The sequence below is a fragment of the Amphiura filiformis genome, chromosome 12 (assembly GCF_039555335.1).
Source record: "Amphiura filiformis chromosome 12, Afil_fr2py, whole genome shotgun sequence".
NCBI classification, from domain to species: Eukaryota; Metazoa; Echinodermata; class Ophiuroidea; order Amphilepidida; family Amphiuridae; genus Amphiura; species Amphiura filiformis.
The window spans coordinates 54,269,532-54,283,740 of record NC_092639.1 but is presented as its reverse complement, the minus strand read 5'-3'; the positions used below and the strand labels follow the sequence as shown (position 1 = coordinate 54,283,740).

The window sequence follows — 14,209 nt, the reverse complement described above, 5'->3', positions numbered from 1 at the left end:
AAAGAGAAAATCAGGAGGGCAAAGAAAAAGAAAAGGGGCAATGAGCCCCTTTTTTCAGCCCGATCATGGGTGAAAATAGTGTGCACATCGTCCCAATAAAGCCCTTTTGTTCTATGTTCTATGTATTGTGTGATGCAACCGTAATTTTTTTCGTCTGTGCCCCCGCAAATTTATTTTCCCCCGCCCCCGATCAAAAAAGCTGGCTACGCACCTGCTATGACGATAAGAAAACGTACGTAGATCGGTATCGGTGTTATATGATCATGTTTAATGCGAGCAACCACTCTTGCAGCAGCGTATTGCATACGTTGTAACTTTGAAAGTTCTTTATCAGGAAGACCGTATTAGACTAGCATTATACAGCTGTCCAGTCTGGAAGTTACATACGCATGCACGAGCTTTTCTGCACTATCCTGATCAAGGTAGCGACGTAACTTTCCGATCTTTCTAATCGCAAAAGAGGCGGTTCTGCAAATGTTGTTGACGTGGTTGGACATGGTCAGTGTGTCATCCATGATCACACCAAGGGCTCGAACGCAGGCAGAAGGCGTAACGGAGGAACTACCAACATTGATGTCATTCAGATGTAATTTATTTGTGAACTGGGAAGTCACGTGCAATACGTCAGACTTATTGTCGGTGAGCATCAGTTTGTTTCCTGCCATCCAGCTCTTAATATCACGAATACACGCTTCTAATCTTGCCAAGACATTGCCACGATCTTTAGGCTTCATCATGATATAGAGCTGGGTGTCATCGGCATAGGTGATGCTAGACAGATTGTGAGCATCCATAATGTCTTGTAACGGGCCCGTATATAACACAAACATAACTGGTCCTGCGACAGATCCCTGGGGCATTCCCCAGTCAAGAGTAATCGGATCTGATGCTGCATCCCCAAATATTTATGATCACAGACTGCTTCCTGCAATGCTGATCCACAAATACCATAACGCTCTTTCAGTCACCTCAGTAAAATGGAATAGTCAATAGTGTCAAAGTCGGCTGAAAGGTCTAAAACTACAAGCATCGCTTCTTGGTTTTCGTCTACCGACTTCAACAGATCATTATTGACACGTGCTAATGCTGTTTCTGTGCTATGGAAATTCCGATAAGCAGACTGGTTCTCTGAGTACAGGGAGTGTTATTGAGGTAGTTTTGCAATTGGTTGATGGCAACGCATTCAATTACTTTTCCTAGAAACGGTAGATTGGAGACAGGGCGGAAGTTTTGAAGCAATCAGGGAACACGCCGGATTGGAGACCGCGTTCACAATTGAGGTGATTGATGGAATCAGATCTTCAAGAGACTGTTTAGTTAGTGAAGCAGGTAGAGGGTCCAACTGACAAGTCTTTATAGCTGAGCGATTGATGATCTTTTCGACTTTTTCTGATGACAAGACATCAAATTGCGAGAAGCGGCTCTTACACTCCCGCTTGACATGAGCTGCTAGATCAGACTGTGCGGTGGCAGACACATCCAAAGCAAGGCGGATTTTGCGAATTTTCTCGTCGAAAAACTGACTAAAGCGATTGGCTAAATCCTTTTTTGTCTCGTAAGAAGGAAGCACTTTGGATGGTTTATACACAGAAAGTTTGTCAACCAGGCGGAAAAGTTGACGCGAATCGCACTCAGCTATCTGAGAACGATGATATTCAGTTTTGGCATCATCAAGTGCCATAGTTGTTACACTCCTCGCGAAGATGCTCTTTGTCTGCAATAACATGAATAAGTTGAGCATCTACGCTCAAGACGTCGCTTTTTGCGTTTTGAGTCGAAGCGAATCCGTATACCAAGTGGCTTTGGGCCTGAGCGTTTCGTTGTAGCTTTCGGCCATGGAATCAACTGACTTTTCGTCAGCCCATCCACCAGACAGTGAGTGTTGGAGATCATCACTGAAACTCTCCTGATCGATGGTTTTGATTCCTCAAGACGTCACATCACGCTTTGTCGCTTTAGGACGCTGTATTTCAATGTCACATACAATTGCGGCGTGGATAGTTGGAAGACCATGCAACAAAGACAAATTGGAAACACATCATTGTTGTTTTCGTCTGATCAGGAAGTCCAGTATATGGCCGTCTCTATGCGTAGGCCATCTGATGTGCTGTTTTAAGGCAGCAGCTTGGAGAAGATCCATCAAGTCTCCGCATATCACAAGTTCATCAAGCGTAAGTGCACTGGATTCTAAGAGGCTAGACAAGTCATTGTGGAAGTTGCTTGTACATACTGAAGATCCTGGTCTGTATATAACAAACAGATTCAGGGAGTCTCCAGGTCCGATTGAAATAGTCGGCTGGAGACATTCAAATGTCTGGAAATAGAAGGGAGTAGTTTATACATCATATCCCTTGCGTAAAATCACACAGATTCCACCACCTCTCTTTTCGATCCGAGGAAACTGGTGGAGATTGAAATCTTGAAGAGTGGTATCTATATCGGCGAGAACAGTGTGATCAAGTTCATTTCCTTTCAGTCCCGCCTCAGTAATTGCCAATATATCGATCTTCTGGTTAATTATCAAATCGCATTTAAGTCTGCTGATTTATTCATCATCGATTGAGGGTGCCAAAAGACTTTTAAGAAGTTTGGGCTGATTGGAAACGTCCTGCTGCAACACGATTTCAACAAGATTGTGAGTGTTTAATTTTTTACTTTAAAGAATTGATTTCGATTTCGATTAGTGATGCGAGCAATTACTGGCCTAGGATTGTTTCTACCACCTCTGCATCCTCTAAGTGTCTTTTTAGCAATATTCAAGTCCTTCAGTTTTGACCATATTGACGGATTCAGTTTATAATTGGCCTTGTTTATCACACATTTCTGCAAAGCAAAAAGTGCATCTCGTCCGTAGAGGAAAGGTCTCATGGTACTTGGTGTACAAAATGGTTCAATATACCAAATGGTTCACAGTACAGTATTTATAGCGTATTACGAATCCAGTTCAGAAATAAATGAATCAAAAGCACGAAAACGCGAACGTTTTGCCATTTCATTTAGTCACAGCATGTTCTTCAAGTACTCACATACACGTTGATCATATAATTTTCCAATAAAAGTCCAAAAGAACAGATGAAAATGATACAAATATGCGGAGCCATAGATCAGAGGGTGCAATATTAACGTTGGTTCATTTTTATTTTGTCCATAAACATGATAAAGTGCCCCGTAGCTTGAAACTATGTTATACGAAAGAGTTGTTAACAAAAACATGCAAAAGTAAACGTGGTTACGAGCAGCCTTTTTGTTACTTCAAGCTGCGTCTTATGATGAAGTTTCTTGGATGCACTTACAAGTGAATCATGTTGCTTTGCTCGTCCTTCTTTATGTCTGCAATCTTACTCTACAGTTACTTCTCCGCTGGCTCTAGATCTCTGAGCGTTTAGTTTGTTTCACAGCTCTTTTGCGAAGTCTCTAGACAACTTTTGTTTTGTAAAGTATATAAATATACCAAATGGTCAAAATATTGAACAGAAAGATAACAATCATACAAAAAGTAGAAATTCGAGAAACATTGAGGAACATTGAGCAAATCACATATTATGGCTTTGAACTTGGGAGTATCACTGCCAAAGAGACATTGCATTGTTCATTTCGTATTTAAAACATAAGCCAGTCGTCTTTAAGTGAATATCGGAAACGATCACCATGACATAGACATTGTCTCTAACTAAGGGCTGTACAATAATTATGAGCCCCCCAAATTTCCAAACGGCTCGCCAAAAATTGCTTGCCCCCCCCCCTCTCGGTCCGCCAAAATCGCTTGCCCCCCTCTCGGCCCGCCAAAAATTCTTTGCCCTCCCCCTTGAACATGCCAAATTTTTGGGATCCCAAATTGCAAAAATTCTCATAGTGCACTTACGTCCACGGCGAATTCACCGTGACCTTTCCAGCCATAAACCCGCTTATTGAAGATTAAACCATTATATAGTAATCTATTGTCCAATGCAAATTTATTACCACCTGATAATATTGATTCAATGAGCGACCGAATTGTCCGCTACGGACGACTAATCCAATCGATAATGACTCTATTGACATGTACGAACGGAGCCCCACTGACCGAGTTTTGGGATATTTTTCACTGGTTTGCAGCTGTTTGCTGTCATTTACTCATCAAGGCGAAGTACCGTTATTATAAGGACTATGCCAATTATTTAAAGATTGACATGTAGAGAATAAGCCATAATTGATTGACAGAAAGTACTAAATTTGTACCTATGACGGTTTTATGACGCCAATCTTCAAAATACGATCAAAAAATGGCTGCCCGGTGAAGTAAAATGTGCATTGAATAACACGGCGAGTTTGGATAGATGGTAGGATTTCTTTTTAATAAAAATGTATGTTCCCCCGTTATCAAAGCTTGTACCGGGTTGAAGATTCAGATATTTGGAAAAGAATAAGTAATTGAAACAGAGAGAAAGTACTAAAATCATAGCTTTTATACTTTTTGATATATGATACTAACTAGTTCATCCCCAATAGCTACGATACAGCGCTACCAGTAGGGTTCAATTGCCTATTGTGAGTGCCCCTGTGTTGTGTGCACACATGTAAATTTAGTTAACAATAACTGCATGATGTTCATGGTCTGCTTCAGAAGTAGATGGCATCTCACAAACGATGGAAGGGTTTTCCATAACATTAACACTCTCGGTCTCTTCCTTCCAGCGACATTTTAATTCAGGCGGGAATTCAGGATCAGAAATGTCGTGCCCATGAGTCACGTGCGTATGTATAAAAGCGCATTTATAAATATAACCGAAGTACACTGTTTATGTCTGCAATCTTGCTCTGCAGGCTCTTCCCCACTGGTTCGAGATCTCTGAGCAATAAGCTTGTTTTGCAAGATAACAATCAAAGTCCCTGTCATTAGGATAGCACCAATGGCAATAACAACTGGAAACTCATTATATGGTCGAATCCAACGAAAAGTGTACACGGCATGTTCATGGCCATAATTAATCAATTGGCATTCGTTTTTGTTTTTATTCGCCTTGATCATACGCTTCGCGCCATATATAATAAGACCCCTTCTGTGAAAAACTTAGACACAGAGACCCCAAAACATGATATTTTTACCCATTTAAAAAATATATTTCTTAAAGTATTTTTAAAAACATCTATATTAGTTATGAATAGAAGTCATTGTAATGAATCTAAATTGATTTCCTGAAAGGTGTGTATTCAAAGATTGCCTGTTCAATTTTTCACATATTTGTACATAATTATGAATTTTTGTGATTATTTTTTGAGTGGTATTTTTTTACATTACCTACGAATACAATTTTTCATAGCACTAGATATATCTTTAAAAATGGAAATCACTAATAAATGCGCAATTGATACAAGCTTTGATATGTCCAATACTGAAATGCATTGCATTCGGACATCTTATTATTGTGTTTAGCTGCCAGAAATTCTAAATGGCACAAAGGTAGGTTTGGTAAAAAATATGCATTACCTCCGAAAACATGTTAAAAGCTGTGCCATTTCCACAAAGTCAGAGAATAGTAAACAATTGTTAAGCAATAGGTGCAGGGTAATACACTCTTTATTTCTACCAAGTTTCAATAGCCTGCGTTTAAATATTTCTGAGATGTCAACAATAAAAGCAAGTATTCGTAGGTAAATTTCGGTAACCGAATGTTACCTACGAATACAATTTGACATCATCACAGTATTGTGAAACACCGCCATTCATGCCAATGCCCATATTGGTACATAACGAAGGCCTGTATGTTTGCTATCAAATCATATGTCAATGAAAGTTGCGAATTCACATACATGCCCACCATGCAAAAGTGAATACGGCTTAATTGTTGAAAAATATGTACTGAAATAGACGACGGTCTGCTCATTTGAAAGAAAAATCAGATTCAAAGAAGATTAGAAGGGGATAAATACTTGGATTTGTCAACTGTCATGTGTGCTTTATTTTAAATGTTTACCGACCTTCTGGTTTCCGAGTAATTTGTGTCCAAATTGATTTATTCGAAGGTAACTTTTGACGTTTTTGCTAAGGTTACCTACGAATACCATGGAAAAAAACGACTGTTCTCATTGTCTCATGATCTAGACAATACAGTGATGGACCCTGGTATGAAGCTAATTGTAGTTGCCCTCAAAGGAAAGGCCACAAGACGTAACTGACTCCAAGATGGACTTCACAAGTCTGCAATAACGGTTTTAAGCAATTTGTGTGCAATTAAGCAAATTAAAGTCACTTTAGTGCCTTTGTTTCTTACTTCAATCCTCTTTCAACCGCTGCGAACCGACATTATTAATACATGATAGGGTCTAAAGTATCAATAAACGCACATAAAGAAAAAAATACATTTAAAGTGCTTTATAAAATGAAGTTTTGATTGCGATAACCACCAAAAGTCTAATTCTTACCTACAAATACTGAAATGTTACTTACGAATACAGCATAATACATGACATGTGTAATGAAGTGTCCCTACCAATGGAAATTAATTGTCAAAAACTTTAAGCGGTACCCCAGGATACTATTATTACCCATATACGGATTCATTCAATAATTATTTATTATGTAAAATTGCTGATTAACTACTTGTATATCAAAATGAAGTGGTCAAAATCTTGCTAAAAGCATCAAAATGTTTGATCTAAGGTAAAAGCATTTATTCATTTGGACGTACCATCTGAAAGAGATATAAAAACTACCATTTTATTAATTCATTACCATAATAGCAAAATTTAAACCTCTAAACTCAATATAGATATTGTTAAATCGCTCATGTTACCTACGAATACCCGGGTTTCTTCACCTTTTCATTGTATAAAGAGTTAGGTGTATGCATATAATTCCTAATATTCTTGAAAACATATATCCTCAAATATATATCCTCAACCTCAAAGCTGAGGTAGATACGTTCACTCAACACCTGAACTCTGTACACCCATCCATCAAATTCACGGTTGAACTTGAAAGCAACAATGCACTCGCGATGCTTGACACCCTCATCACTCGCGCTCATGACGGTAAGCTGGTCTTCAGTGTCTACCGCAAAAGTACCCACACCGACCAGTACTTAAATTTCTCCAGTCACCAGCCATTGGAACACAAGCTAGGAGTGATTAGAACTCTGACTCACCGCGCTAAAACTTTGTCATCTGACAACACTCTTCTTGAAAAAGAACTTGATCATGTCAAGAAGTCACTGTCCATATGCGGATACACCAAATGGACCTGGACTGCGCCGAGTAGTAGGAAACGGGACCCCAAACCTCGTAGGAGTGACACCCCCACCAAAGGTCACGTCTCGTTACCCTACGTACAAGGTGTGACGGAAGCGATTAACAGAAAAATCAGGAGTGCTGGTGTAACTGTTCATGTCAAACCCTCGAACACCATCAGGAGCATGGTGGTGTCGCCCAAGGACAAAGTAAAGACACTGGACCGTACGGGGTCCATCTATCAAATTCAGTGTAAAGACTGTCCATCACAATATATAGGTGAGACTGAAAGAGCTCTCGGAAAAAGGGTTTCCGAACATAAACGAGAGCCCTCGCCGGTTGGAGGACATATGAAAGCTGCCAGACACTCCTTTGACCCTGGTGAGGTCAAGGTGTTGGACAGCGATTCCAGGTGGTTTCAGCGAGGGGTGAAGGAAGCAGTGTACATCGCAGCCTCCGAACCAGACCTCAATAAAGATCAGGGACGCCACCCCTACCAGCCGCCTACAAGAGGCTACTCGGGTCAAGTGGTTTGGGTTCATTGCCCAGATCACGTGTCCCGAGTAGCGGTACGTCTTCCAGTACTACGCCAACTCAGTGCTGAAGAAGTGACCTCGGATGAGGCACGAAAATTCCACTCGTAAGTGAAATTTTACATTGCTTGTGTGAATCAGTTTTAAATTGTTCTACATTATATATCCTACTCGTTCTTATACAATGTATACATTGATTCATACTCATTTGATAAATAAAATACAGAAACTGACCTAAACTTCATTTTCAAAAATAAACTAGCATAAATTGACTAAGATCATATTGATCGCGTTATAAAAATAAAAACAAATAGTTTCTGATTGAGCTAGCATTTTCCTGACACCATGTGGTCTACATTACACGAAAAAAGCGTTAATGGGAATATACCATTTGTTTTAGGTTGATTAGTATTGCGATAGTGAAAGCATCCTAGTGGTATTCGTAGGTAACATTGGGTTTTGATATCACATTTACTATCACACGTCCTGGATTTATTTTTCAAGATTAGTAATGGCACTTTTGGTTCCTATAAGGCCAATATGTCATCAATCAATGGGCAAAAGGAAAAAATTGTGGAGACATTTTTATTTCGGATTTTTATTTTTGGCCCGTGGACACATTTGGTTGGATTCGACCATATATGATTCTCCTTGTACATGGTATAAAACCTGTTCCAAGAAGATTGAAGACGCCTAATCCAATGCATATTAAAAGGTACACTGTGACGAGTATTGCACTCCGCAGCTGCAATACTTCGAACGTGAATTTGGTACGAACATGCTGTCGGCGCAGTTGGTCGTAGCAAATCAAAGCAATAAGACCATTCAGAAGCATTGAAAAAAGCTCCAAGCTGGTTAGTGACAACACCTTTACGAATTTTACCATTGTCATGATTGTGTGGCATGGATGTCGACAACTACAGAATGTCGATTTGCAAAGATGCCAAACTCGTGAAACTCTTCATGGTCTGCTTCGAAAGTAGATGGCATCTCATGAACGGCTTCTTCTTTCCAGCGACATTTTAATTCAGGAGGAAATTTAGGATCAGGAAGCGATTCCATAGAATCAGCTACCATATCAATCGCGCGAGAGGTCACATTGATCATGTTGATGTCAGAGTTAGCTGCGACAACTTGTGGTGCTACCAATCCCATGCCTGTGCTTTTAAAACCAAGCCGACTTTTAAACTCACCAAACCATTGCCGCTGTCCAATTCGCTTCTGATCCGATTTCCTTTTCAACTTGCGAAACTCTTGTTTGAATTTTCTGGTCGTAAAGTATATAAATGCATTGACGACGTGATTAAATCGAGAAACATCTCTGACGATAAGAATTCATACGTAGATTATATAGTTTGTTTTTATTTTGGCCATAAGTGTCCCGTAGCTTGAAACTATGTGAAACAGAAGAGTTGTTAACACTAAAAATGCAAAAGTAAATGTGGTTACGAGTAGCCTTTTTGTTACTTCAAGTCGCGTCTTTCGGTGAAGTCTCTTGGATGCACTTGTAAGAGAATCAGGTTGCTTTGCTTGCCCTTTATGTCTGCAATCTTGCTCTGCAGGTTCTTCCCCACTGGCGCTAGATCTCTAAAGCAACAACCTTGTTTCGCAGCTCTTTTGCGAAGTCTCTAGACAACTTTTGTTAAGCACGAATATACCAAATGGTCAAAGTATTGAACAGAAAGATAACAATTATACAAAAAATATAAATTCATTCCGTATTTAAAACATGACCCAGTCGTTTTTAGTGATTATCGGAAACGATTACCATGATGAGGCATTGTCTATCTCAAACCTAATGGACATAGTCATTCTCAAAGCTCCCAGGTTTATTTTGTATACTGTTATCTCAAATTTGACATCAGTAAAGAGTCTTAATGTTGTCCTTGTTTCTGAATGGAGTAAGTTTATATTTCAAAGGCGTTTCTTTTCTTTATGAATTTAACGCCATTGTCATGATTGCGTGGCATGGATCTCGACAACTACAGAATGTCGATTTACAAAGGTGCTAGACTCGTGAAACTCTTCGGAAGTAGATGGCATCTCACGACTACAAACGATGGAAGGATTTTCCATAACATTCACACTCTCGGCCTCTTCTTTCCAGCGACATTTTAATTCAGGCGGGAATTCAGGATCAGGAAGCGATTCCATAGAATCAGCTACCATATCTATCGCGCGAGAGGTCACATTGATCATGTTGATCATGTTGATGTCAGAGTTAGCTGCGACAACTTGTGGTGCTACCAATCCCATGCCTATGCTTTTTAAACCAAACCGACTTTTAAACTCACCAAACCATTGCCGCTGTCCAATTCGCTTCTGATCCGATTTCATTTTCAACTTGCGAAACTCTTGTTTGAATTTTCTGGTCGTAAAGTATATAAATGCATTGACAACGTGATTAAATCGAGAAACATCTCTGACGATAAGAAAACATACGTAGATTATATGGTTGGATTTTATTTTGTCCATAAGTGTCCCGTAGCTTGAAACTATGTGAAACGAAAGAGTTGTTAACACTAAAAATGCAAAAGTAAATGTGGTTACGAGTAGCCTTTTTGTTACTTCAAGTCGCGTCTTTCGGTGAAGTCTCTTGGATGCACTTGTAAGAGAATCAGGTTGCTTTGCTTGCCCTTTATGTCTGCAATCTTGCTCTTCCCTACTGGGGCTAGATCTTTGTGCAACAAGCTTGCTTCGCAGCTCTTTTGCAAAGTCTCTAGACAACTTTTGTTTAGCATGAATATAACAAATAGTCAAAGTATTGAACAGAAAAATAAAAAACAATGTTCCTATCATTAGGATAGCACCAATGGCATAAATAACAACTGGAAACTCCTTATATGATTCTCCTGGTATAAAACCTGTTCTAAGACTGAAGACGCCTAATCCAATGCATATTAAAAGGCACGCTGTGATGAGTATTGCACTTCGCAATTGCAATACTTTGGACGTGCATTTGGTACGAACATGCTGTCGGCGCAGTTGGTCGTAGCAAATGAAAGCAATAAGACCATTCAGAAGCACTGAAAAAAGCTCCAAGCTGGTTATTGACAACACCATGAGTTGACAAATCCACGGAAAATCGTATATAACACATAAATCGTGTTCTGTGTCTACGTAAATAGTTCGATTTATTGGTACTAATGTTATCAATATGGCAGCACGTAAGAACCCGGGAAGAAGGCAGGACAATAGATCTGCAGCCGCTAGAGTTAGTAATACTATCACTGTATCAGTTTTATTGATGCTTCTGCGTCCGAATGTGATAAGAATAATACAGTTAGCTGGTACGCCGGTGAGAAAAATGATGCAGTCGTATATAATAAATATAATATCCGTTGTCTTCATTTCGAGAAAGAGCCAAAAACAAAATCAACGAAGTATCTAGTGTGATAGAACGTAGTTCACTCTTTCACTTCAGAGTTCAGATTGCCCAAAACGATGATCACAGCTCTCAGACAAGTCAACTTTCTCATTGTGAGCAAAGCTCTCCAGTCCACTATAATTATGAAAACTAGGTCGCATTGAAAAAAAAAACGCGGTGAATTTTTCATTTGCAAAAAGACTGAAGGTTTTTAATATTTGCATGCGTTTGAACAAATGATAAAATAAACAACATTAGCTTAACGCCTCGGCCTCTTGAAACATTTGTATAGGCTTTTTATAGTGAGTCAATCATACAAGTGTTTATTTCTTTATATCCCTATGTTTAGTTGCTATCTACAGATCTACGTAAACTTCCTACGCTATTTGCTAGCCAGTATATCAAGGCCACGCCACCAAAATACAGTATTGAAATATTGTTTGCTCTTAAATTCGCATTTCAATTCGACTGTGTGACAGTCTGATTATATTTTTTCTTTTCTTTTTCACTCTCTGTCCCCTGCGAATGAGAGACAAAAATGGATGATCATGGGTGATATAACCATCCATCCAGGGGCGTAGCAAGCGGGAGGACAGGGTGGACGAAGTCCATGGGCCCGAGGGTTCCGGGGCCCCGATCAAAATAAAGTGGGTTAGTGTTAAAGCTGTTAAAGGTGGTGTTAAAAGGGCCCCGCACTGCTCTTTGTCCATGGGCCTCCGAGGCTCCTGCTACGCTCCTGCATCCATCTAGCGCTAGGTACCACGAGAACCGCGAAATCCGAGTGAGAAAATCAAAATACGTCGTTTATTTGGAAAAATAAGGTTGTAGAAAAAGTGTTGAAAACTTGACAAGTTTTGATTTTAAGGTCAGAAAAGTGAAATGTTATAACTAGTGACAGGCGACTTTATAATCAGGTGTGTTCCGGGGGGGTGTCACTCCCATTGTGGCCTGTACACCATCCGCGATAATCAACTTTTGAAAAGCACCCTAAACAAGGATTTAACCCTTGGCTAAAACGACACCCTAAACAAGGATTTCATTCCTAACATCAAATTTCATATCCTAAATTTCATTTCCGCGTATTTAGGAATTGCAATTTTGCTACCCTTTTTTCCAATTTTTCATGTTTTTGTCACCCTAAACGCGATACGCGCGTATCGTGCCTACCCACGAAAAACGACCCGGGGGTGTGTTGGTCTTCAAAACCCGGGGGGGATCACATCAAACAAGATATTCCTGAAAAAATTGGTGTCAGTTCCAATTTACAATGTACTAGTAATTATAATTTGAATGTAATGTTAAAGATAGAATTGCATGAGAAGTTTTGCACCAGCACAGGACTGACAGGAACATTTAGTACCGTGGTAATTCATTTATCATTACACTTAGGCCTACATAAGCCTGTTTTGGCGCAACGTCAGGCTTCAATTCTAGCTTATTTTTCAATTTTTTTCACAGGACGAAGATGAATCGAAGATCATTCGATATTTATCATGGACTAATAATATAGAGCACGTATTGTGAGTGTCCTCTTGATGATGACTTGCTGAACGCGGCGGTATATAAACCGGGCGCCTGATTGAGTGATTGTTAATTTTGCAACTTCAAACATACAAACCATCTTAAAAGTTAGGTCTTTATTGTAGGAAACTTTCTTTTGCGAAGGCACCATGTCAACAATGCCCAGTACAGTTGCTTTTTGCCTTGTAAAAGTACGTACATTTTTGCCATTTTCTGTTATTCAGCATGGAAGCAGGTCGATTCGGACCCAAACCAATTCGGCCACAGTTGACATGCCATTTGGCCCCAAGCTAAGTCAGCCACAAACCAATTCGATGTTGACAGAAGGGATACACAATGATAAACGATTTAATATGTTAAATGTGACCGTCCACCACGAAACGGCTGTAAAGTCGGATCGCTGTCAATTTAGTTTTATTTCGTGTTTAGAATATACCATAAGCTTTAAAATAAAAAATCATTTGCCTCCAAACGATATCCAGAAGTAAAAAAAAAAGAGGGTTAAGTGCACAAAGTACAAAAAAGTCACTATATCTCATTAACCAATGATCCTACAGATATGCGACCACTGACTTTTTTTGTTCCTTATGACCAGAGGAAAAAATTGACATATCGCACGACTCTCTAGGATATTTGGTTAAAAAGATAGAGGTTTAAGTGCACATAATAAAAAAAAAGTGGTTATATCTCATTAACCAATGATCCTACAGATATGCGACCACTGACGTTTTTGTTCCTTATGACCAGATGAAAAGTTTGACATATGGTACGACTCTCTAGGATATTTGGTTAAAAAGATAGAGGGTTAAGTGCACACAAATTTTTAAAAAAATGACTATATCTCATTAACCAATGATCCTACAGATATGCGACCACTGACTTTTTTGTTCCTAATGACCAGAGGAAAGGTTAGTGGTCGCATATCTGTAGGATCATTGGTTAATGAGATATAGTCATTTTTTTAAAAAATTGTGTGCACTTAACCCTCTATCTTTTTAACCAAATATCCTAGAGAGTCGTACCATCTTTTGCGTCAACTTTCCGAGTAATGCCAACGCGTACAATTTTGAGTAACGCTGACTCGATATCATTATGTTGGTCGCACTCATTTGCACTTACTTTATTGAGTTGTTACAACTCAGAAAATGAAACTAGCCTAGGTTAGCATAATTTTCTAGAGGTGTGCTATAGTATACAAAATTTTGCACTGATTACAAAAATAAATATTTGAATACTGCTAATTGTGCAGAAAATGATCAAATTACGTGAATTAAGTACCAAAGTACCAAATTGGAATAACTCAAAACAATATAATTAATATGAACGAGTTACATCAACTTACATGTTGAGTTACAATAACTCAACTAATTGGTTCTTTGAACCTTGTTTATTTTTCTACGTTCCCTGAACTTAAATTCAGAAGTTGGCATTACTTAAAAAGTTGACGCAACGACTTACATCAACTTTTTAAGTAATGCCAACAAAGTTGATTAGTTGACGGAACTTTTTGAGCTTTTTCAGCATTTTTTAAGTTCGGATAACTAAAATGAATTTTGTTTGGGCAACTTTTACACTATTTTTG

At 39.1% G+C, this 14,209-nt stretch overlaps 2 protein-coding genes across 2 annotated transcripts; one reads left to right on the top strand and one right to left on the bottom strand.

The window, feature by feature from the left end:
* Positions 1-344: 344 nt before the first annotated feature.
* Positions 345-794, bottom strand: LOC140166916 (uncharacterized). Its single transcript, XM_072190402.1, has one exon. It carries the CDS (start codon positions 792-794, stop codon positions 345-347), a length of 450 nt encoding a protein of 149 aa, XP_072046503.1.
* A 6,183-nt stretch (positions 795-6,977) lies between these two features.
* Positions 6,978-8,436, top strand: LOC140166915 (uncharacterized). The gene is made up of 2 exons (XM_072190401.1): positions 6,978-7,775; positions 8,422-8,436. Exons 1-2 carry the CDS (start codon positions 6,978-6,980, stop codon positions 8,434-8,436), a joined length of 813 nt encoding a protein of 270 aa, XP_072046502.1.
* Positions 8,437-14,209: the final 5,773 nt, after the last annotated feature.